Source organism: Gymnoscopelus microlampas (genome assembly GCF_963454915.1).
Source record: "Gymnoscopelus microlampas genome assembly, chromosome: 13".
Classification (NCBI taxonomy): domain Eukaryota; kingdom Metazoa; phylum Chordata; class Actinopteri; order Myctophiformes; family Myctophidae; genus Gymnoscopelus; species Gymnoscopelus microlampas.
The window spans coordinates 39,064,211-39,088,371 of record NC_139950.1 but is presented as its reverse complement, the minus strand read 5'-3'; the positions used below and the strand labels follow the sequence as shown (position 1 = coordinate 39,088,371).

Genomic DNA, 24,161 nt, shown 5'->3' with positions numbered 1-24,161 from the left:
CAGTGCTGCTTGATTGTGGTATGCTGTTGAGATACTGCCTCACTTCCATCGTTTCTCCATGCACCTACACGTACACTAACAAATGCTAAGTTTTTATAGCGTTCTGATATCAGTTAATTTACAAACATCATTTCCGTTTCATGAAATGCATTCAAATTAAAAAAATATGAATTTGTCCTGTGTGTATAAACTTACATGTGGATACATGTTGGATTTTCTTGTCCAGAATATTTTACCATAGAAGGCACAATCCTTGCATTGCAATGACTTGATCTGGCTGTCATTGCAGTCATTTAAGCACTCAGAAACCATATTAATCTCAGTTTTCACTCCTTGCCCCTTGACAACCCCCTCACTTGACCCTGCACAAGCGATGTATTAAATCGTGATTTATTTATTTGTTAAAAATATGTTAACCTGAAACATACAAAAATAGCATAGGTTTGTCCAAAGAAGTTAAATTAAGGAAGGGACGTGCTGGACGCCGGGCATGCGCCATGACGCTCATGGGTAGCAAACTCACTGCATTGCAGTAAATGAGAGCCTGGCTGGACCAGCTTATGGACAAACTCAATTTCTGAACGATTGCCACGTTTGTCATATAATCGGTTCAGGAATATAAACTAAGACATATCACAGGTTGTTTTATTATCACTAGTTTTTCGATTTTTGAGGCAACAACGGCAGGTATCGTTTCAGCCTCGGTAGTATCACAAGATTTGGTTGTCAGACTGGCAATGATGGACAGTCTTGCGATACTTTGGCACGTTCATAAACTTACTTTTTCCTCTTTAGATACCTCTATACAATTATACAGTGTACACATCGAAAAGCAATACAGCAGAAAACAATGTGTGATATGTCGTCTTTTATTTTCCTGGGCCGAGTATTTTACAAATGTCTCAATCATTCAGAAATGGTGATTATTTATAAGCCGGTACACCTGGCTCTCATTGACTGCCATCTGCATTCCATCGAACTCCCGGCTGCAGCCGGAACTGCAATCTGCCAGCTGGAATTGCTGGATAGAGAAAATGCTGTCGGTGTCCCTTCCTTAATTTACCTTCCTCTGGTCCATTAGATTACGAAGAAGAAGAAATATTATTATTGTCTCCGGCATGGCGAGAGAGTATGTTTTACCCCCTGTCCGTCCGTCCGTGTGTCCGTCCGTCCGTCAGTCCGTCACCAGCTAATCTCTTCCACCGTTGCATTGATCGCAACGAAACTGAGCACACACACTCCCTGGATGCCAATTCCTAACTTCTGCCCCACATTTTGTACATGGGCCTTTTATAGTGCCACCAGGAGGCCGATTTGTGCAAAACATATTTTTTGACAGTATTCCTACAGATTTTGTCCAAAAAAACCCTGCAAATCGGTACACAGTATCTCTATAGTCATTAAAGGAAACGCGTATTTCAAATCTTTCATATTCCATCCTGATTGGCTAAAAATGGCTTCCAAAGTTTGCAGGAGTACTCCGTTTTGAACAAAATGCCTCAAATCATGAACACAGCATGCAATTTCCGTGAAATTTTGCACGCATATTTTCACTATGCCAAGGAAGAAATGGCACTTGAAAACTTTCAAATCAGCCTCATGGTGGCGCTATAACAGGCGGATTCATGTTTGTACCTATAACTGCACCGATATATGTAAAAATTTGTATGCGCACTCCCTAGAGGTCAAGGAAAAACCTTTGCCCTGCATTTTTCACATCTGCCTTTTATAGCGCCACCAGGAGGCAGACTTACGTAAAACACATTTTTTTATATTACTCCGTCCGATTTAATTCAAATTTCACGCAAATCGGTACACATGATCTCTATAGTCATGTGATCAAGGCAGTTGTGTTTGATTTTTCATATTCCATTCTCATTGGCTAAGATTGACATCTAAAGTTTGCAGTAGTGGCTTGTTTTGAACGAAACTCCGCAAATCATGAACGCACCGTCCGATTGCGGTCAAACTTTACACGCACCTTCACACTATGTTGAGGATCAAATGCCACCCTTTTAACATTGGCATGTTATAGCGCCACCAGCAGGTCTAATTTAGCAAAACACATTTTTTGCACAAATGCCTCAAGCCATGAATGCAGTGTCCGATTGCCGTGCAAGGCCTGATAAGAAATGGCACCCTTTTCACATTGGCCTATTATAGCGCCACCAGGAGGCCACAATAACCTACCCGACCTGGCGGAGACCTGTGCTCCGAGGAGCACTTTTTGTAGTTTCCTCTCAGTTTCGTGAACCCTGTGCCACCTCCTCCCACAGAAAGTTCCGTTCTGCTGCCTTCGTCTAGACAAGGTGAATATGCAGGCATTCAGGAAGGCAAAAAAAATGGTATCATAGTAATGAGTTTTGTAGTTCTGAGTTTGTAGATCTGCTATTTTCAACAGGGTATATATCGTCTCTATCGGGTGGAGACCTCATATGTCCAAAACTGTTTCAGGATTCAAAATTAGCACAAGTAGCAGATCTGCAAGCGCAAAACACGTCGCTTTGTGCCTTGTTTCAAGCTTGCAGAACTGCTACTTTTGATGCTTTTGATGCAGCTGACTGTCCAGGCACCTAGGATCAGTGCAACCTGACAGGGTGTCGCGGGTTCAAGTCCCGATCCCGACAGCCTTTGCTGTCACTCCCCATCTCTCTCTCCCCATTTCCTGTCAGCCTCCTGTCCTGTCAATAAGGGCATAAAAGCCCCCAAAAAAACATAAAAAAAACAAACAAATGGCCACCATCTTGGATTTTTAGGTGTCTTTCAGACCTTTCTGAAAAAGTAGGTCCTAGGTGTTATTCATGGCAAATTCGGTGCTTGTATCACAAAGTGAACGATTGTTTCACTAACTGCTGCACTAAAAGGCTCTCAATCAATGGCTTTTATACAGTTAAACTGACCGGCAATGGACCAACTGTAGCTTGTCTGTACACACATACACTCCCGGAGGACAACCCACCTTGCACTGTCACTCAGCAACAGTACAGACCCATTTTGCAGACTTTACTCACAAGATGTAACCGGTGTCAGCTTGTGAGGCCCAAAATATTGGAGGCTGTCTGCCTGTCTAGAACGTGCTTTTATACCTATGCTTGATTTAATTGCCTCTGCCTCCAGAGCCGGACTGACCATTGGGCATTTGGCATGGGGCGACGATCAAAATGGGCCCGGTTCTTCTACAGTGTGGATACGCTGGTGTGTCTTCAGATTACCTAATTGACTGAAACTCTTGTCACACTGTTTACAAACAAAAGGTTTTTCTCCAGTGTGGATACGCTGGTGTCTCTTCAGGTCAGTTAATTGACGGAAACTCTTGTCACACTGTTTACAGGCATAAGGTTTTTCTCCAGTGTGGATACGCTGGTGTGCCGTCAGACTATTTGAGTGACTAAAACTCTTGTCACACCCGTTACAGTGGAATGGTTTTTCTCCAGTATGGATACGCTGGTGTAACTTCAGTTTACATGACTCATTAAAACTCTTGTCGCACTCTTTACAGTGGAAAGGTTTTTCTCCAGTGTGGATACGCAGGTGTATCTTCAGTTTACCTATCTCATTAAAACTCTTGTCGCACTCTTTACAGTGGAAAGGTTTTTCTCCAGTGTGGATACGCAGGTGTCTCTTCAGATTACCTATGTGACTAAAACTCTTGTCACAACATTTACAGGCAAAAGGCTTTTCTCCAGTGTGGATACGCTGGTGTGCATTCAGACTACCTATGATATTGAAACTTTTGCCACACTGTTTACAGTGGAAAGGTTTTTCTCCTGTGTGGGTACGCTGGTGTCTCACTAGACTATTTAACGCAATGAAACTCATGGAACACTGTGTACAGTGGAAAGGTTTTTCTCCAGTGTGGATACCCTGGTGCTTCTTCATGTCACCTGACTGATTGAAACTCTTGTCACACCATTTACAGTGGAAAGGTTTTTCTCCAGTGTGGATACGCAGGTGTGTCTTCAGAGAACCTGAGTCACTGAAACTCTTGTCACACTGTTTGCAGTGGAAAGGTTTTTCTCCTGTGTGGATACGGTGGTGTCTCTTTAGATCACGTAACTCAATGAATCTCTTAGAACACCATTTACAGCTTAAAGGTTTTTCTCCAGTGTGGATACGGAGGTGTGTCTTCAGATTACCTAATTGACTGAAACTCTTGTCACACTGTTTACAAACAAAAGGTTTTTCTCCGGTGTGGACATGGCGGTGTATAGTCAGTTTAGTTAAAGTACTGAAACGTTTGTCACACATTTTACAGATGTGGGTTTTCTTTCCTGTCAGTGGATGAGTATTTACTTCTGGTGGAGTTACAACAACTGTATACTGATGATTTCGGGGAGATCTTGGTTCATCTGTGTCTCCTTGATTTTGGCTGGTTGCAGATCTGGTTATTTGATGACCTGCTGTTGAAGGAATCTGTCCGTTCTTCATCATTTGGCAGAGGTCGTTGTGGCTCCTCTTCACTTGTTTATGGAGGACCTGAGAGACGGAGGCACATTGACAAAACGACAGAACAAAATACCTCAGTCTGGCAACACTGGGACATCTATCTTTGTGTCTCTTTGTCTCTATCACTGGCTCTTCACTCTAGTGGCAGTCGGCTGTATGGATAAAGTGAATGTGTAAAGACATCTTCACACCTTATATAGGCTGATAAGAGACCAGCCTACGTCACACACACAACACATGTTGCCATGCGTGCCTGGCGATGCCGATTTGTGCAGTCGGAGAAAAATCCTTGACATCACTTTATTGAACTTGGAAGCGGCTCAGCAGCTGAGATTGTCACTAAATGGAAATATATAAATATACAAAAATATATATATATATGTGTGTGAACCGCCAATCCGACGATATGCCCAATATTATGGACGTATGCATGGAAATCGTTACGATGTTATTTCCGAATGTGTACTGGAAATGATTTATCTCATTTTTGATGTACTCGTGTTCCCTGCAGAGTTAAGGTGTATTCATTTGATTCTTCTTTTAGTTCATGAAATGTTAATATCCCAACAACTTTGCATGTGTTTATTGTGAGTAATGAAATAATAAGTGAACAAAGTGAATGTGAGTCTTCATGCCAGAAACAATCTGACAACATTTATCTCCTTTTCTCTTTGTACAATTATGTATTATTTGTATGTACGTATGCTTAATTGTCTCCCCCAGGCGGAAAGGCATGGTGAAAGAGTATGTTTTACCCCCTGTCCGTCCGTCCGTCCGTCCGTCCGTCCGCGTGTCCGTTCGTGTGTGTGTCCTGTCCGTCCGTTAGCAGCTAATCTCCGGCACCGTTGGCCCGGCTGCTGCGAAACTGTGCACACACACTCCCTGGATGCCAATTCTGGCGGAGACTTGTGCTCCGAGGAGCACTTTTTCTAGTTATTACTCTTTTTTGTTTACGTCTGTCTAAGATAAGAATGCCTTGAATCTTTACTTCAGTAAGGTATCAAATACTAGCCTGGTAAACCCGGAGTGAGTCTGGCATAGACCATATTCACACGGCGGCCATATTGCCATTAAGTCAATGAAATGCCACCCCAGATGCCACAGCAACGCAATGTTAAATTCCAAAATGGCCCGCCGTGTGAATATGGACTATGGGGGCCTGTTTGGCTTTTTGGCTGTGGGCGGGAGCTGGGCGGGAGAAATGCTGTTGACTGACAACCCCTTCAGCCAATCAGCAGTTCATTCCACCACCACCCCTTCAGCCAAACAGCAGTTCGTTCCACCACCACCACAGAGCAACTTGACGCAAAGGGCCATGCCAAAAATAGGTTATTTTGGTCGGATACATGAGTGTCACTGCCCGCCCCTGACAGTTTATTTTCAAATAGGCTCTGTCATGATTAATTGACCACATATATGAAGTTAAACAACTAAATGCTATCACAAAAATATCTTAAAAGTAAATTCCGTGCCACTAAAAATAAGTTTGAGAGCGTTTCGAAGTTTTAAAACAGCAGACAAAACAGCTTTAATTTTAAAGCTGTTAATGGCCGCCGTTCCATTTCGCTAGGCTGCACTCGCCTCCATTCGGGGTCACTCGGGTTCCACCTGATTGGCCAACATGCGCTGTCAATCATAGAAAAATGAGTGAGGACACTGTGATAGGAGAGATCATGTTATGAACTCCGCAGAAACACCCAGACAGGCGCTCAGGCCAGACTCCTTCCTGATATGATATCAAATGGAAATGAGATTTCCGGAGGGAGGGGTTTACCAGGATAATTAAATACACCATTTCGAGAAAGAGCACCTTCAATATTGCACTCACAGCTTCCATATCCCAAAGCACTCCTTTGTTCTCTATCATCTCAAGTTAATGAACTTACTTGAATAATTGAGTCATTGTTGGCTAAACATCATTGCACAGTTAATAAGTCATGGATGTTTGAATATCTTCCTTCAATCTTTTATCCAGGGAAAATTCTTAGCTAGACTTTTCAAATAAATCTGTGCTTTAAAATGCATTAAAACGCAATAACATGGCTTTAACAACAAAAATAGATTTTTCTTTATTATTAGTTTTTTATTATTAGTTTTCTTATTTTCTATTTTTTTTTAAAAATACAATGATATTAGTGTGATGGATTGCAAGTTTCCATTCTTTGCAAGTTGTTTTTCATACTGTATGTACAATATAAAACTGAAAAATAAAACAAACCACAGCATGCTATGGAAATGGTCGGTAATGTCAGTTGTACCGTGAGCCATAGTCAGTGAGCTAAACATTCCACTCCAACAAATGGTCCTTTAATGAACGTGGACTTATGGTATACCCTCTGTCCATTGAATGTAAAAAAAAACAACGCATGGTACCCGAGGCTACCGTAATTGAATGTTAACAACACCTTAATAAGAGGACCATTACCTGAGACGGCATTTCAACATTGGACATACAGTAGTCTAACGTTTTCAAAAACTGTGTGGCTCTTTTTATCATTTTATTATTTATTTATTTATTGTTATATTTAGGCTATATTTCAGTCAGGAGAGTGTAGAGAGACATCAAACCAAGGGCAAAGAGAGGAGAGACATGCGAGACAAGATGGGGGTCTTATTCAAACTTGGGTCCTCACACTCACTAGTAGGAGCATATCACCTGTACACTAACTGGCTGAGCCAACAGGTAGGCCTACCCTGGGGTTCTGCTATGAGCTGTCAGGGGGGCCCAGCATCTTGATGCAACTCTGATGAAAGTTAGCCTCTGTACAAAAACAGTGATCTGTGCCTCTGCTATGAACATGCTCAGTTGCACCCGGATTGAATCAACTGAGAACCCTTTAAGCTGTTTGTCAAAGAACAGCAAATGATGGAATCAGCTGTGATCTGCTTGCTACATTATAATCAAGGTTAGGCGTATGCATTCTCCTTCTGCATGGACGTTTATGATTTATTTTCAACTACAGCACACAGCATGCATGCACGCACTATTGTACTTTTATGTACCTGTAAACAAGACGTCGCAATAAAGACACCTTGAACCTTGAAAAAAAGAACACACACACACACACACACACACACACACACACACACACACACACACACACACACACACACACACACACACACACACACACACACACAGAGTGGGAGTGCTTTGAACCGAAGCACATCCAATTACTGCACAGCATGTTAGATTGCGGTGCATCCGGAGTCTGTCATTAGCGTCAGCAGATCTGATATTAGCTCCACTAATGGGATGATGATCAACACTGTCCTTTCACCTTCACACTGACAAATGTATCCCCTGTCTCCGTGTGGAAAGGAGGTGCTTTTTATTGCTGAGATATTGGTCCCCTAAATCACAATAGAAATAACATTAATTTCAGCGACGGGACAGGCACCTCTTGCAGGAATAACAACATGATGATTAATACTGGCTGTGTTTGGCTCTGGGCCCATTGCAGTCTCTTTTGATGAAGTTTTATAAGTATGAATTAGGGAACGTGAGGCGAAAATCCAATCTGAATGCTAAGCCAAGAAGAAGAATGTGTGGGACGCATTGATCCATTGGAGGTGATTCTGATACTATTTCTCCAACAGGAAGGTTATTTTCCCATGTCCATGACGGTTACTTGATTGATTGATTCCACTTTGTGGGGTATTTCATGCATAGTGTTGCTCTTAAACCGGCTACATGTTTCCATGACATGATTTGGGGTTGCTGTTGTTTTTGCTTCCTCCTGCTCAATTAACTAATTCACTAATTTATTTAACTTTAATATTTTCTATTATTTTAAACTAATATGGTTTCGTTTTGTTAATCACTTTGCTTTGGTGGAGGCAGTGGTATACAGGAGGTTAAGTGCCAGTCTAGGAGCAGGAAGGTTCCAAGTTCGATGCCCGCGCCTCTTCCTGGTTATGTGTCAAAGAGTCCTTGAGCAAGACACTGACACTTCTCCTGATGAGCAGGTCGGTACTTTTCATGGCCTTTTTTTTTTTTTTTTAAGACTAGAATAAGTGTTATTTCAATGCTATCCATTTATAATTGGCCATTTATATTCAACCATAATAATACATCAAATAGTGCTTTTTATAGTACCCAAAGTCGCTTTACAACACTTTAGTTTTAGTCATATTTTAGTCACCTGAAATGTTTTTGTTTTTGTCTAGTTTCAGTCGACTAAATATCATAAGATTATAGTCGACTAGTTGATGACTAAAGACTAAAATGTATTTTGGCGGTGCCTTGATGGCGTCGTAATGGCTGATTTTACACTTGGTTGCATGCTGAAAATAGGCGATCTACAAGCACACAACGCATCGCAGCGCGACACGTTGTGAGCTTGTAGATCGGCTATTTTCAGAGTGCAACACCAGAGCGCAACCAAACATAAAATTACCTGTCTTTTACAAAACACTTTATTAGGAGAGAAATAGTTAAAAGGCTAAGAATTTAGCAAAGAGACATTAAAGGGCAAGACCACTTTGGTAGAGGTTTGTGTTGTGTATTTACCTTGCCATGATGTAACTCCAAAGGTGGACAAGAAATCAAAAATAATTGCTCCATTGATTAGAAATTGATAATTCAAAATATGCTCCTCATTGACTTACATTGTACACTGAAACAGCTCTCAAAGTCACTATTTTAGCATGTAAACGAACACAATCAAAGCTAATTCAGACAATATAGAGCATCACCAAACCCAGTACTGTTTATTTTTTTAATAAAAATGTCAACTTCCTGCTGATTTTACTATTTGAAGATCAGGATCCGGATCCACGGATCCAGTCCCGGTTTTCTTCTTAATAAAAATAGCAAAATCAACAGGAAGTTAGCATTTTAGCAATTATTTTTGATTTCTTCTCCACCTTTGGAGTTACATCATGGCAAGGTAACTACACAACCCAAACCTCTACCAAAGTGGTCTTGCCCTTTAAGTTAAGACTAAAAGACAGAAAAGGAGATTTTAAATGAGTTAGGCGGGGAAAGCAAGTCTGAGAAGGTGGGTTTTGAGGGAGGCCTTGAACGGGGCAAGGGTAGGGGTGTACTATTGTACACAACTTTCATGTAGCCCAGAATGTAGCCCAGAGACTCTAATACAATTTCCACTTTGGTTTGAGCTTTGATATAACTTTAATTTACTTAAATTGCAGTGATTGTGTGGGCAGCAAAATGAAACCAACCCATGTAGACATCCTCCACAGATCACTCTTCATTTTTTTCTGCTTAGCCTGTGTGTGTGTGTGAGTGTGTTCAATCATTATTAATATTATTATTTTTTGGATAAATGCAGGCAGTAGTTAATGACTTAGGATGCAGCGGAGGCTCTGCGTTTGTGTGCGTGTGTTTGCGTGTGTGTTGGATGGGCAGGCATGGATATGTCTTCACTGACTATATATCTCAGTATCAGCTCCTAATCCTCTGGGACTTTAATAACATTCTCAGTGAGTCTGAGCAACGGAGCAGATGAGCCGGGTAGGGACGGGAGGGATGAGTTATTCATGAAGCAAATAGTGTCATTAGCACACAGTGTAATTTATTTGGTGATGTTTAGGGTAAATGTAATGCGGCTGAGGTGAATCGTGCGCGGAGACTCAGCAAGGTGTAAAATGAGGCATTGATCAGTCTGTTCTCCTACATGTTGCATACTGATCAGCTGAGATACTGCTAGAATGTTGTTTTGTTCTTCTACAAGGTTTTCCTTTGTTTCATTTGTAATCAGCTACTTGTATTGCAAACATGCATATGAAGATATCCTTGTTCTAACACAGGGGTGGGCAACTTTGATGATGGAGGGCCACTATATTTCCATACTCACTCCAGAGGGCCACATTGCATACTGTCGGGCCATTTTATGTCACGCAAAAATAGCAGATATACAAGCTCCAAACGCGTCACAGTGCGACACGTTTTGAGCTTGTACTGTAGATCTACTATTTTTGCTGTTTTTGAATTGGAATTCAGATTTTATTTAGCTATTTTCTAATTGGAATCCTGAAAATGTTTATTTTAATTTAATTTCAAATGCATTTAGTTATACTTATGTTAACTTTATGAACTTCAATACGAATACATTGGACCAAAAAAAAAGACAACAACTAATATAGACTGAAGTAATTAAAGCGGGTCGTGTTTGCATGTTTGGAATTGTAACAGCTGAAATCAATAATACATCAGTATTCCGATATTAACCTGTGGGCCGCACTAAGTAAAGGTGGGGGCCGCATGAGGCCCCCGGGCTGCCAGTTGACCATGTATGTTTTAACATTATGACTAGCGAGTGCCGCGCTATGAGCTTGTAGATCTATTTTTGAAAAATCGAGAAAATGTGTGCAAGTCTTTGAATATATATTGTTTTAAAGCTAACATTTGTAAAATCTTTGCTTGTGGGGGTCCCTGGAACAAAATATTTTGAGATGGGGGTCCGCGGCCAAATACATACATTTTGGGGTCCTCGACATGAAACAAACTGTTAGGATTTAGAAGACATTTTGTAGAATCGGAACCTTAGGCTGCATTGTGTTGTAATGCATTTATATCCATGTAAACACTTTTTAAAATATTATGTTGGGTTAGGGTTTCATCTTTCAATATATGTCGTTTTCAATTGTAAAAAGGTTAAAATTCACTCATTACATTTCCTATAATGACGACAATGGATAATGATGTTATCTAGCTATAATAGAACAATTAAGAATAATTAGAACACACATAAAAAAAAAAACTTGTTTTAGTTTTTTAACTTAAAAAAATATTATTCAAAATAGTGACACCTGTGGTGTTAAAGGGTCAAAATTGACCCATATACCATAGAAGGTAAAAAGTCATTTATTTTTCATAAACTCAAACTTTATTTTACTCCTGATAGCAAATGCTAATTGAGGACAAGTCTCTCTCACTTTGAAACATGTAAATATTGAATATTGACAATTTGGGGGGAATTCAGCCACACTTCTCTGCCGGGTCAAATTTGACCCGCTAACACCACAAGTGTCACTTTTTTTTTTAAGACCATCAGAATTACCAAAAATGGTGGCAATTAATTTTGTTGCGTTAAAATAGCTGTTTCTGAGGATATCAGGAAGCCTTGTTCCAATACAGAAATGTAAAGGGTACTTTTTACCTATTTAAACTTGAAAATGGGTCAAAAATGACCTTAACACAATGGAAGGGTTAATGGGTTAATGGGCAGATTGCCATGAAAGTTACTGAGCACATTCATGCTCCCTGGAGGATATAACCTAACAATTTCAATGACCTTACGGCATTTCCTCTACCTACTTTGCAGTGAAATGTACAGATTTTGGTGACCCAATGGCCTTTCCTCTATACTGGCACCCTTATTTTAACAGTACTTTTCAGTATCTGGCACTTTATTTTCATTCAATTTCAAGCTTTTGCTGCGGTTTACAATATGTTAATCATTCAGCAAATAGGCCTATTACAATATATAGACATATATATATATATATATATATATATGTGTGTGTGTGTGTGTGTGTGTGTGTGTGTGTGTGTGCGTGTGTGTGTGTGTGTGTGCGCGCGCCCATGCGTGTGTGTGTCTGTCTCAAAACCTTGTTCACTTGAATTGCTTCTGCAGCCCGAAGGAGGTGAAATAGTGACATCTGCGGGGCCACTAATGGGAACTGCAGGTAATTTTGTTCTGTGTGAGCTTCAATTTCAAGAGCTCTCCCTTGCCACGTGATCACAACACTCCAGTCTGTCAGGACAGGCCAATGATAGACATGCACGATGGGTCATGTTGCTGTATGAACACAAATCTACCCCGCCCCCTGAGCTTCTAGATCTGCTATTTTTTGTCAAATGTTCATCCCAGAATAAGAACACAATTATGGTTATGGTTAAGTTGGAGCAGAGCAACGAAATGCAACCTGAGACGGACAATGTAAGACCTTCACAAGTGGTATCCCCCTAAGTGTATAAATTCCCCCTATATGTGAAGCATTTTAAGGGGGATTCCCCCCATTTTGTAAAAATAATTTCAGGTCCTATCCACCAAAATTGTAGTATGTAATCCGGAGATTTGGTGACCGTTTGACCACATGCCTCTCTTACCTCCATATTTATACTAGGTTCTTCCAATTCCAATTTGTGGAATATTTAATATTCCACAAGGGGAATATTCTTAACTCACAAGGGGTTGAAATATGTTATAGTGGAGTGAACAAAACCTTAACGCACAGAATAAGGTCACATCTGGCACATCGCTGAGTGGCCAGGAAAAAGCTAGAGAACGCAGGGGCATGCTAATTTGTTGTTGTAAACAGTAGGGCTCTTTAATCTAGGTTATCTAGGTGAAAGAGCCTTGCCTTTCCTTGCCCCTCTAAGCAGAATAAAAAAATATCATCGCATTGCACTGTATTGTTCACGGATTCCCTAGAATCTACGCCAGAATCCTGTTTTCAGCTCAGCATTCATCATTATTTTCCCAACTCTTGCTCCAAGACCAGCTCATCCAGCTGAGCATCCCTGACTGCGCTCACTTCCTTTACAGACAGGAAGCAGCAACTGCGTCCGGGTAAATGTATCTCGGCACTCCAGACCTCTCCAGTGCGCTCTCCTCTGCACTGAACTACATACTGCAGAGATGGTGGTAGACTTTAGGAATGTCCAGATAATTGCTGACCCAACTCATCCCAGACAACACTTTAAAGACACGCAATCCAGCAAGAGTTACCAGTCTATCTAGAAGAAACCTTGAACCACTTGAACAGTTTTCCACAAACAAGCCCCCTGCCCCTCACTGACCCTGGGACTACAACTACAACCACCGTCTCCGATTCTGATTGTACTGCAATGATTTTCAGCCCCTATAGGTTGAGACCAAAACTTGGCTTTGATGTGTTCTGACAGGGTAATGGACAAACAACATTTGTTATCGGAGGAATATTGTGTTCCTTCTGTATGAAAGAAAATACCAACAACGGGGAAATAGTGGTACTCCAATAGAAAACAAATGCAAGGCTCAGCCTTGCATTTTATTTGTGTGCACTTTTTTTTAAAGCTGCTTCTTAAAGCTGCTTCTTCAGGCTGCTAACACGTTTTGGCCAGAGCCTTGATCAGAGCATATGGTGTTATTTGCATATTCTGTCTTGACTTAATGTTAATATTTGTTAACATTTGGATCCCTGGGCAAAACAAGTAGAGAACAACAGCAGAACTCAATGATACTGATGATTATTGATTTTATGTTTTATGTCAACACAACATTATGGTACAGTAAAATAAAGATTAGCTTTGAAAACATTATGCAAACAGCACCAGTAATCAATGTTTATTATGTTGTGCCACAGATTCACAGAGTTCCTGGAGCCTTTTGAGAGAGTTATCCAACCAGAAGAGCTTTGGCTGTACAAAAACCCTCTGGTGGAGTCAGATCACATACCCAAAAGGGTTATGTTCGTAAGTAGCCTCTCTGATTACACATTTTCTCCTATTACAGAAATTCAATTCTCACAAGTTTATCATCAATACTGTCAGAGACCTCCCCATCGGCGATATTATTGTCACTGCCCCTGAGCTTTTTTTGAAGTCTTAGCAATCAGTAATGCTCAGAAATCATTTTGGTAGATCAATATTCTAAAACCCCTTTTTGTCACTGCTTAAGTAGGTCTTTTCCAATAAATAGGCTATGGGAAACACGTTACAGAGCTACTGTAAGTCTCACGCTGATCGTGGCATTGCTGTCATTTTTTTGTGTGTGCTATCAATAGCAAGTGTGCAATTTGTGATTGAAGCTGCACAAATTGCCATGTTTGTGTCAGTGGCACGGGCCCTCTATAGAGGACAAATCGAGATAGATCCAAATGAAAATAGCAATCTCTATAAATACTTCAACTATAAGTACAAAGCTGCTTCACAAGAATAATGTTTGTGTTATGATTTGCTGAAAATGATTCTTTTATGTGCATAGATAACTACACTAACACTTAACGAGTTTCACTGCTGCTGGTTGTACACATACTTTAATATCTAAGAGGCAGCATCACCAAAACCTGGCTGTGGATGGAAAGTATTGCAATAGATGGAGTCAGAACACACTTCTATTACTTTAGAGGATGCCAGTGCCACCGAAATAGGTCTCCTGCCGCGGAGCTCGCTGAGGGAGTGCGTTGTTTGCATCTCTGGGGGCAAGCTATTAGGGGATAACATTTTCTTAGCCCACTTATATTTTGAGGACAGCTATGAAGTTTACAGGATCATATTGGCTTTGCAAATTAATGACAAAAACCAAACCAGATGTTCCAGCCTCTCAAACATAATGCACTTAAATGCACAAAAACAAAGCTGCACCCTTCTATGACAAACGGTTTATAGGAAGATACACCATCTAAAATGGCACAGCTGAATGAGCACAATGTTACAGCAAAATTGACTTTTCTAACAGCTATACAGTATAAGGTGAAGGCCTGACATAGTACAACCTAATTACACTGGTTGCCCTGGGAACAAATGGGATGTTAATGATGTGGATGAGGCTGATCGTATACAGAACTTTTACATGGATAAACAACGGTTCTCCACTGCATCAAGCAAGCAGCCATCACTCTCCATGAGCTGAATACTATTAAATGACTCGTAAAATTGAATATGTATTAATGAAATAACTGTATTTTCTCACAAACTGAATTTTGAATTAATCATAAAAAAGTATTTGAGTACTGACTAATTATCAGACTAATTGATAACCGTTCTACTTTGACAGCCAAACATACTTCAAGTGGACCTCAGGATCCTTTTCTCAGGATATTCACATTAATATGAATATTGTTAACCATGCTTCCCTTAACAATCATTTAGTCACCCGATGGCCTAACCAGTATAGCGACACATGAATGCACTGCTAGTACAGTATGTTCAATTATTTTTAATTAACATTTCAGTGTCTTCCATAAAGAATAATGACAGAAGTCACAAACTTGAATGCCAATGAAAGTCTTGCAATGACAGGCTGCTGAAATGTCAGTGGCAGAGAAAAGGCACCCCTGGTGATGATATGAATCTTTGAGTTAAGTGTACTTAATGCTGACACGTGGCAGACGCTCCTCATCCATGTCATTTGCCTGAAAATTGAAATGGTTGAAATTTATCAGGGAATAAAAATAATCAGGAGTGATTTCCAGTAACGTGACACGTGACATTTCACTAAGACTTTCATTAAGCTGTACCAGCCTGGATCCAGCCCCAAGAGTTTCTCATTTTCATAGTACACATTCATTATTGATTTTTTTTACGCACATCCCCTTTTCTTTGGTGCTGAGCAAAACTGTAAAGTACAGAAATGAAATGTGCAAATGAGGGCTTGCTATAACTTATTGTATACTACAAAATATGTATTGTTTATTATTGTAGATGTTACACTTTTTCATTTATCCTTGGGACCATTACAAGTTAGTGATACATAGGATTAGCGTGCTACTTACTGTGTTAGAGCCTGCTTTATGGAATGTATTATTTATACTGGGGCAAAGAGAGAAAGTTATAAATTCAGCTTCACACAGCAACCAGAGTCAGGCAAATTGACCTCTCCAATTCGATTGCTCAATGCCTGTAAATTGGTGCACTCACGCACGCACGCACGCACGCACGCACGCACACACACACACACACACACACACACACACACACACACACACACACACACACACACACACACACACACACACACACACACACACACACACACACACACACACACACACACACACACACACACACACACTCTTTCATACTCCAACATCTGTGATAATGTCACCGGGTGACGCAAATGTGAAATTGGTCTTAGGGCCAGGCACCTCCCTCGACAAAGGGACCATTTTGTGTAATGACATTTTCATTCAAAGCTTCCATGTTTAAATCATTAGTCATGTCTCTGGGTCTCTTTCTACCAGCATGAAAACAAGGCAATTTCATCCCAATTATTTTAGCACCATCAGAGGGGAGACCCACCTCAGAGCAACAAAACTTTCCCCACTGATGTTTTCCAAGGACCGAAACATGTTTCCATGGCAACTAAGATCCAGCAAGCAGTCTATGGCCACCATCATCTTACGCTAACCACTGCTTCCCCCATGACTCACATCCTAAACTTGAAACTTGACAGAAAATTATAATTAAAACCCTAAGGACGCCTGTGCAGTGGTTTAAGTTCTCGAAGCGGTACCTGATAACACTATCACGCTATTACACAGTACACACACTATCGTAGTGTTTTTCATCACTCCCATAAATTCTGTTTTGTATGTGGAAGCACTGATGTCAGATTGAGGCAAACAGTGGTGTGATTTCATTACAACATCCCAACAATCTGAACACTGTTTTTCATTAAGTGAGTTATACAGGGCTGCAGTATCTCAACCTCTCAAGGCCAGGCCAAGTGGCCGCACCCACCAAGAGCCAGGTTCTAGTTTCAAGGTTCCTCTCCGTTATACATTTTTATTGCTCACGAGGGATTGTGGGGCCTCTGTAAATTACAGAGTAAGGTACCTGCTCTACATGTAAAGTGTTGTGACCGTTGTCCAGAACCGCCAGAAAAGGCTTTGGCCGTGGCCCAATTAGCCAATTGATTTCCATGGCAACCCAAGCCTAAGCTTGATTTAGTAAATTCCCTTGCATCGTTACTGAGTACAAATAAAAAAGATGAAATTGAATTGAAGCACAGGGATACAGTGATATGTTGTGGTATATTATGATAACCAACATGTTATTGCCTGAACGACATCACTCACTTTGTCATGTGTTGCTTGGAGATGTGCTTATCTGTTACCTAACAGATTGCTTTACATTATGTATTACCATGTAGGGCAGGCTACCCTTGGAGTGAGTCAAAGTGAAACTATATTTAAGCCTTTTAATGTAAACCTCGCTATGAGACCAGCTTTGAGCAGGGGCGTAACATACAGATAGAATAATATATGTGAGCTTGGTTTGAGTCATGTTGAGCATGTATCTCTGTAGGAGTGTTCAGATTGTAAGAGCTTTTGTCTTTAAGAATGAGTTGGAGCACGACTTGAGAATGTACTTTATTCAAGCTGTAATTTCTATCCGTGTAATTTCCTCAAGGTGTGCTTTAATCCAAAGCACTATTAGTCCCACACCTGTGTTGCACATTAGCCTACTATAATTGGAGTGGAGCTATATGCACTATAGTGTCAGGGATAAAGGTCCAGTGGGCACGAAAGCATTATAGGCACCTCAACGTTAAATTGGCTGTTTTTGTTTTTCAAAATGTAAAAAAAAATAAAGAATAAATGTAATCTTTGGAAAATGGCCATAAATAATGTAAAGTAACATGTACGGTACATCATTATCAGACCTAGATTTACCCTTCAATTCTTGTTTATCCCCAAAATGAATGTCGGTCAAAGGTTTGGTAGCAATTTGTAGCATTTGTAGAAATATTGGGCCTTAAATGCAATCAAGAAATTATTATATGTATTTGGCCTCTCATTTGAAAAATAAATGTAGATATAAAATCCAATAAAAAAATAAAAACATATTTCAAAAATGGTGTCCAGTGTTCTCAGGGGCATACTGTTACATGTGTCAGTATGCACTGTGGAACTCTGGTATGAGTAAGTTGGGTTGTGTCTAGTATATATTTTCTTACTTGTGTCCCCTAGAACTACTTCACTTGTACCTGCACTCAACAAATACAATAGTGCTCATTCAAATTTCCATTTTGACAGTAAACATGATTGCGAGTGTCAATGAGAAGAATCGTGGGTGCATACAGTCCAGCTACTTCAGAGTGGAAAGGAAAGTAAAAGTTTCATAGTTGGCAGAAGAAATAAATCCTCAAGGGCACAGATAGTTGAACCGATAAAAATGATTTAGCACAAATGAACTAGGGATCTTGTACTCATGGGAAATTCAATGTTTAGTGACACAATAACAGAGACCTGCTCTTTATATTCCCGGCTGCTGTTGCTTAAGGCAGAGAAAATTGATTGAATCTGGCTTGAAAATAATTAACATTTTCCGAGACATGAAGAATTACCCATATACATAATGTATCGTCGCTGTCGGGCAGAAACCAGCTAACTCCATTTTTCAGCTTTTGATTTTTTTTCATAAATTAACGGTATTAGACACCCTTTACATCTGTGTGTTGGTTAAAACAATATTGAATCAATGAAAAGTATTAAAAAGCGCTTCTGACAAAACCAGCTCACTCCATTGGTTCTTCAAACTGTCGGCCAAAGCAGCTAACTCCACCCCCTCACACAGAACTCAAAGCTGCTGGTTGCAGAGTGGAAGAAAACAAACTTTAACAAGGCAGGGTTTTTTCCCCCGTGGTCCGTTAAAAGTAACTATTCAGTGTACCTGTTTATCAAACTTAGCACTGACGCTGATGTTATGAAAACAAGTAATTCTATTTCTAAAATCTACGTAGTGTTTTCTGAGGAGAATGCAATGTGACAAGAAATGTGTTCATATAGCATTTCTCTCGCTAGTTCTACTGAAACTGCAACTCTGTGAACCCCTCTTTGCAGAAATTATTGTAATATTTAAAGTCCTGCTTATTATTGTAGGCCTATAAGCAGTGTCATGAAGCACGCATTCACATATACGCACACACACACACACACACACACACACACACACACACACACACACACACGCACACGCACACGCACACACTCACACACACAGTATATGATACATTCTGAATGTATCATACTGACATAATAATAGCTACTGACATGTTACTCCCCTGAGGTTTTTTAGAACAAACCTGGAAGACATATTGAAGGGCCTCTGGAATCCACTAGCATATTATCTTATTGATGGGATCATTGAAAATACTTCTTCTTTATTTTCTTCTCAGGCTATTTCTTTCCTCACCCCTCTAGCAGTAATATTTGTGGTGAAGATTATTCGGAGGACAGATAAGACAGAGATCAAGGAGGCGTGTTTAGGTAAGTGTATCCAATATCTTGCATCATGACTTATTCCTTTATTGTTGTTCACTATACATTTTCTGCATATTACAAGGTCAGCATACCACACAAATTACTACAACTCAGTTGCTGTTAGAATCTCTGTAAAGTTATTCAAACAAATCTTCAGAGAGCTTATTTTTTTGCTGATATTTCCTCCATTATATCTAGAGGAAAGAGATAATTGTACATCCACTTTACTGTTGAATGTGCGCTTCATGACACAGGTCATTGGGTTATAGTCAATATGGCACCATGCAGAGAGCTAGAGTATTTAAAACCGTGGCAACAGTGAGCATTTAAATCCCTTTAAAATGTCGTGCAATTTGTTGTGCCTTTCAACCAGTGGTCCAGGCACTCCTTTTATGCTGCTTTTACCCCCTTTCCTGTTAGGTGGGGAGGTCTGTGCCTGGGAACATTAAGAAAGTTTAGCACAAATCCAATTAAAGAGACATAGAAAGATGAGGAGGGCAGGGGAGAGAGGGAATGGCTCAGTGCATCGGGGTAGAGATTACAATCCTGTGTAGTACTTAACAGACCCATTACAGCCTGCAGAGTTGCTGCTACTACAAGGCTTTATTGCAATGAGGGAAAACAGCATTAGTCAGAACAAGATAGAGGAGTCTACTCTTCTGAACAAGTTGCATTCATTTACAGCCGTGTTTCAAATGATGGCTTCACAGAACATTGTTTTTCATCAATGTTTGTGCTATTGTCTAGTTTAAAATCACACGGCTGATAAAAAGTGACCATTAATGTGCTGAGTCATCTGCCACGATTCAATACTTTGACAGACCAAGATCTGTAACAAGCCAATATTGCAACAGGCCAGGGTTAGCGTCGCTGATATTGTGCATTGAACGTTTTAACCCATTTAGACCTGAGGCCGATTCTAAAAACGCCTTCTAGATTTTTGGAAGTTTTCTGAAAAAACTTAAAAAAAATTATTCAAAGATTACAAAAAATATATATGTTGCTATATCCTAATATACAAGAGTCGCTCGCATGCGTGGCTGTTTGTGCGTCTGCCTTGCCAAGCTGTTTGTGGGTCTGTCTGGCTTCATACGGGTCCTCATGCTCTCTCTCTCTCAATACAAACTGATGGTCACTCGACCATGCTCTCTCCGTTCTCTCTCTCAATACAAACTGATGGTCACTCGACCATGCTCTCTGCGTCAAGCCAACGTTACGTTTCGCTTTCGCCTCTGCGCACAGCTGTTGCAATGAACGTACAGGCTACTAGACGGGAGCCCCGCGTCGCGGCTAGACGGAAGGGCCGAGCAGCGGCCCGCACCTCTAGTACTGTACATAGCAACAACTACCCCAAAAGGGTTTCCCGGATTGAAAGGTATAGTTACGTATAGGGGTTCCCGGTCTAAATATATACAGTATACAGTGCAATATTTGATCTTGCTTTGTTTTCCTATAGAGTAGACAATATGTTCCATTACTGAAGTTATTAATAACACATTAGCAGTCCTCATTTCCCCCAGCTTGCCAGACAGGGTCACAGGCTGGGGTCTATTCAGATTGGACGTATTTATTATATAGGCCTACTACTGATTTAAAAGAGAACGTTTTTTTCTGTTTTCTACCCCTATCCATACTGTGTCACTGTTAATGACTCGCTGGTCTACAGTATTATGTGAGGAAACAAAACCAGTTGAGTTAAAGTCCCTATAAGTCTGTCACAATAGAGCTTATTGTACGGGGGGCTGAGAAAGGGAAAACGCTGCGTGAGCTGATGCTCTATTTCAGTTCATGGGCTAACTGCTCAAATTGAACACATCTCATTCTGCGCTTTCATTTCAACGGCATTGAATTTGCACAAATTAACAAGCTGCTCTGTAACCAAACACTGCTCGGCTGAGTGCCGGGGACATAAGGGCGAATGCAGTTTCTACTGCAGGCTACTGGGTTTGAATCTGGAGGGCAGACGCTGTCTGATGATAAGTCACAGTGGGTGTAGTTGCATTGCTAATTAAATGCCCTGTACACTTTCAATGCAACACCAAGCTATCAACCAGCGACAGACAAGGTTAAGTACAGACCGAGTATGAATGGAGATTTATTCTTTGATAAAGCAGCACTTGGCGTGAAGTGAGAGTGGGCTCTAATATGGTAGTCGTCTGATTCTAGCACCGCTGAGAGGACACTTCCTGGACACTTTCCCTTTCCTATAACCAGCAGGGAGAAGTTGCTAATGAGGAAAATTATCACCTCACTCTCATCATTCTTGGTTGATGTTCACAGTTCACTCTCAGTGGGATCTAATTTAGAGCGGGTTATGAATAGGCAGCATTAGGCACCATGGGAGACAGTAATCCCCTGTGCAAAGGGAGGAGGGCTTGTACGTGACTCCTCCACCATGATCCAAAAGCCTGAATTATACTTGGGCGTGCATCGTGTCTCACACAGAAAATAGCAGATCTACAAGCTCACATTGTGGCACAGCACAACGTGTTGTGAGCCTGTAGGTCGGGTGTTTTGTGCGCAACACAACGCAAACCCCTTCTAAATCAGCCTTAAGGCGTCAGCCGCCATGCTGCTGTCCCGTAAACGCTGAGAAATAATGAGAGTGATTTTACACGTCAATCGTGACTAAATTCCAATCCTCGCCGTTGCCGTGACGAATCCCGTGAAGCCTGTAATTGTCTGTTTTATTTGCTCATTATGTCAGAAGAGTGGGTACGGAACCAGAAACTTCATTGCATGGATGGTACAACTGAGCTAAACGTTTTGGCCAGCAGCATTTCATGCGTTATCTGTGAAACAAATTAATGTGCGGTAAAATGCAGCGTCAGCCTCATCCGCCGTTCCACAACGATAATTCTGAAGCCACTGACGTTTGTAAAATGACATTGTGTTAATCTGTCCTTCCCATCCAGCTGTGTCCCTGGCTCTGGCTTTGAATGGAGTCTTCACAAACACCATCAAGTTGATTGTTGGAAGGTACAGTATGCACAGAATAATTGAAGGCAACACACACACACACACCATTTGCTCTGGCTCTTCTGTGGTGCAGGGAATCTAATCCCCCAAAGATCCAATGTCTACAGAAAAAAGTACATTCCTCCACACACACTGATCTCTAACCTCTGCACTGATTTATTGAAAAAGGTCGATGTTTGATTTATTGAAAAAGGTCGACATTTCGGGCCCAAAGGACCTTTCTCGCTCTCTTTCTCTTCTCTTGTGAAAGGTCCTTGCGACCAAAACATCGACCTTTTTCAATAAATCAGCGCAGAGGTGATTAGAGTATGCAGGTATAGGGACATTGTATAGCCTAAAAAAAATATATTTTAACCACTTTCAACCTGCCACCCCAATTTGTGACATTTTTATTTTTGTTTTGCATTTACAAAATATCTTCACACAATTTCACAAATATCCAAAATCGCAGTACAACAAGCTCACAATGTCTCAAGATGCAACGTGTTGTGAGCTTGTTTTCGCTAGGTGTGCCTTTGGATTTGCCCAAAAGGTTTGTAAACCACTAGCATAGGACATTGCATGCATTCAAACAGTTGATTAATAGGCAGCAGATATCAGACTAACGGCATGACCACTTAATACTTCATAACCACTGAAAATATCCAGAATACAAGCTCACAACGCGTAGATCTGCTATTTTCTCCAAATGTTCACCCCATAATAGAGAGACTACTATACAGTAGGTTCGATTGCTTAATAAATGGGTAGGCGACATGGACAGAACCACTAGCCTCAAACAGTCACACTCAATGCCCAGTTACTGCAGCGGCGGACTTTTTTTTTTGGGAAAAAATATTTTCGCTCCTGTTTTAGGAAATATTACGGTCATTTCCGGGTGGCGCGGCCCAATTATTAGTTACGTTAATGTTTGGGCTGGGATGCTTTCCAGCAGGGGCCCCAGTGCGGCTGCAGAGTTCATGTGCAGGGCTGGGCTGACGCAGTGAAACGCTCCCCCCCCCCCCGTTGACAAAACGGCCCAGGGGGTGGTGGGCCGGTCCGGACCAAAATGCCAGGGCTGAATTTGGGTCCCAGTCCGGCCCTGAGTTACTGGCTGTGCAGAGTTCCACCTCAGACTTCCCAGCTCTGACAGACTACACGTATGGCCGAGCATTGGAAAACACCATCTCATGTTTTATTCATAAATATGAACTGAAGGGACCAATTGGTGTCAAACATAATTTAAGTCTTATTACATTGGAACTGTATGTCATGTTTCCTTTTTGCTTTTCCTCTATTTTCTGTTTTTTTTTTATCTCTCAGGCCCAGGCCAGACTATTTCCAGCGTTGCTTCCCAGATGGACAGGTGAACGCTAAGATGCTTTGTACCGGAGAACCAGATCTTGTGGCCGAGGGACGCAAGAGCTTCCCAAGCAGCCATTCCTCCTGTGAGTAACAGTCATCCATTCAAACTGCACCACTGCCAGCAGTGAGAACACATTGCCACACATTGAGACACACATCAGAGCTGACACGTTAACTGCGTAATGGCCGTTGCTATTTGCCTAGCTTTATCTGGGAGCGGCGTGTGTGTGTTTCAGAGCATCTCACCAAACAACTGATCCATCTTGAGTCCTGCAGCGTGTTGAATAATTCAACATGCTGGTTTTGCTTTTGTCCAACAGCTACTTGCTTGGTACTATGTGGAGGTGTATGCTGTGGAGAGAGAGGTCCTTGACCTCCAATAAAATACTCACCTATAGTGAAACTGAGACTGCAGTGAAGAAAAGAGATCTTTTTGCATAATACATACCCACTCC

The 24,161-nt window shown here is 41.0% G+C and overlaps 1 protein-coding gene across 1 annotated transcript in view; it reads left to right on the top strand.

Annotated features, from left to right (window-relative positions):
• plpp4 (phospholipid phosphatase 4) overlaps window positions 1-24,161 on the top strand; it is a gene marked incomplete at both ends in the record, with an annotated part of 86,468 nt that overhangs the window by 39,467 nt on the left and 22,840 nt on the right. Inside the window, 4 exons of the mRNA XM_084076602.1 lie at window positions 13,762-13,870; window positions 19,299-19,389; window positions 22,299-22,362; window positions 23,665-23,789. Coding sequence (XP_083932728.1) covers window positions 13,762-13,870; window positions 19,299-19,389; window positions 22,299-22,362; window positions 23,665-23,789 — 389 coding nt within the window. The remainder of the gene's footprint in view (window positions 1-13,761; window positions 13,871-19,298; window positions 19,390-22,298; window positions 22,363-23,664; window positions 23,790-24,161) is intronic.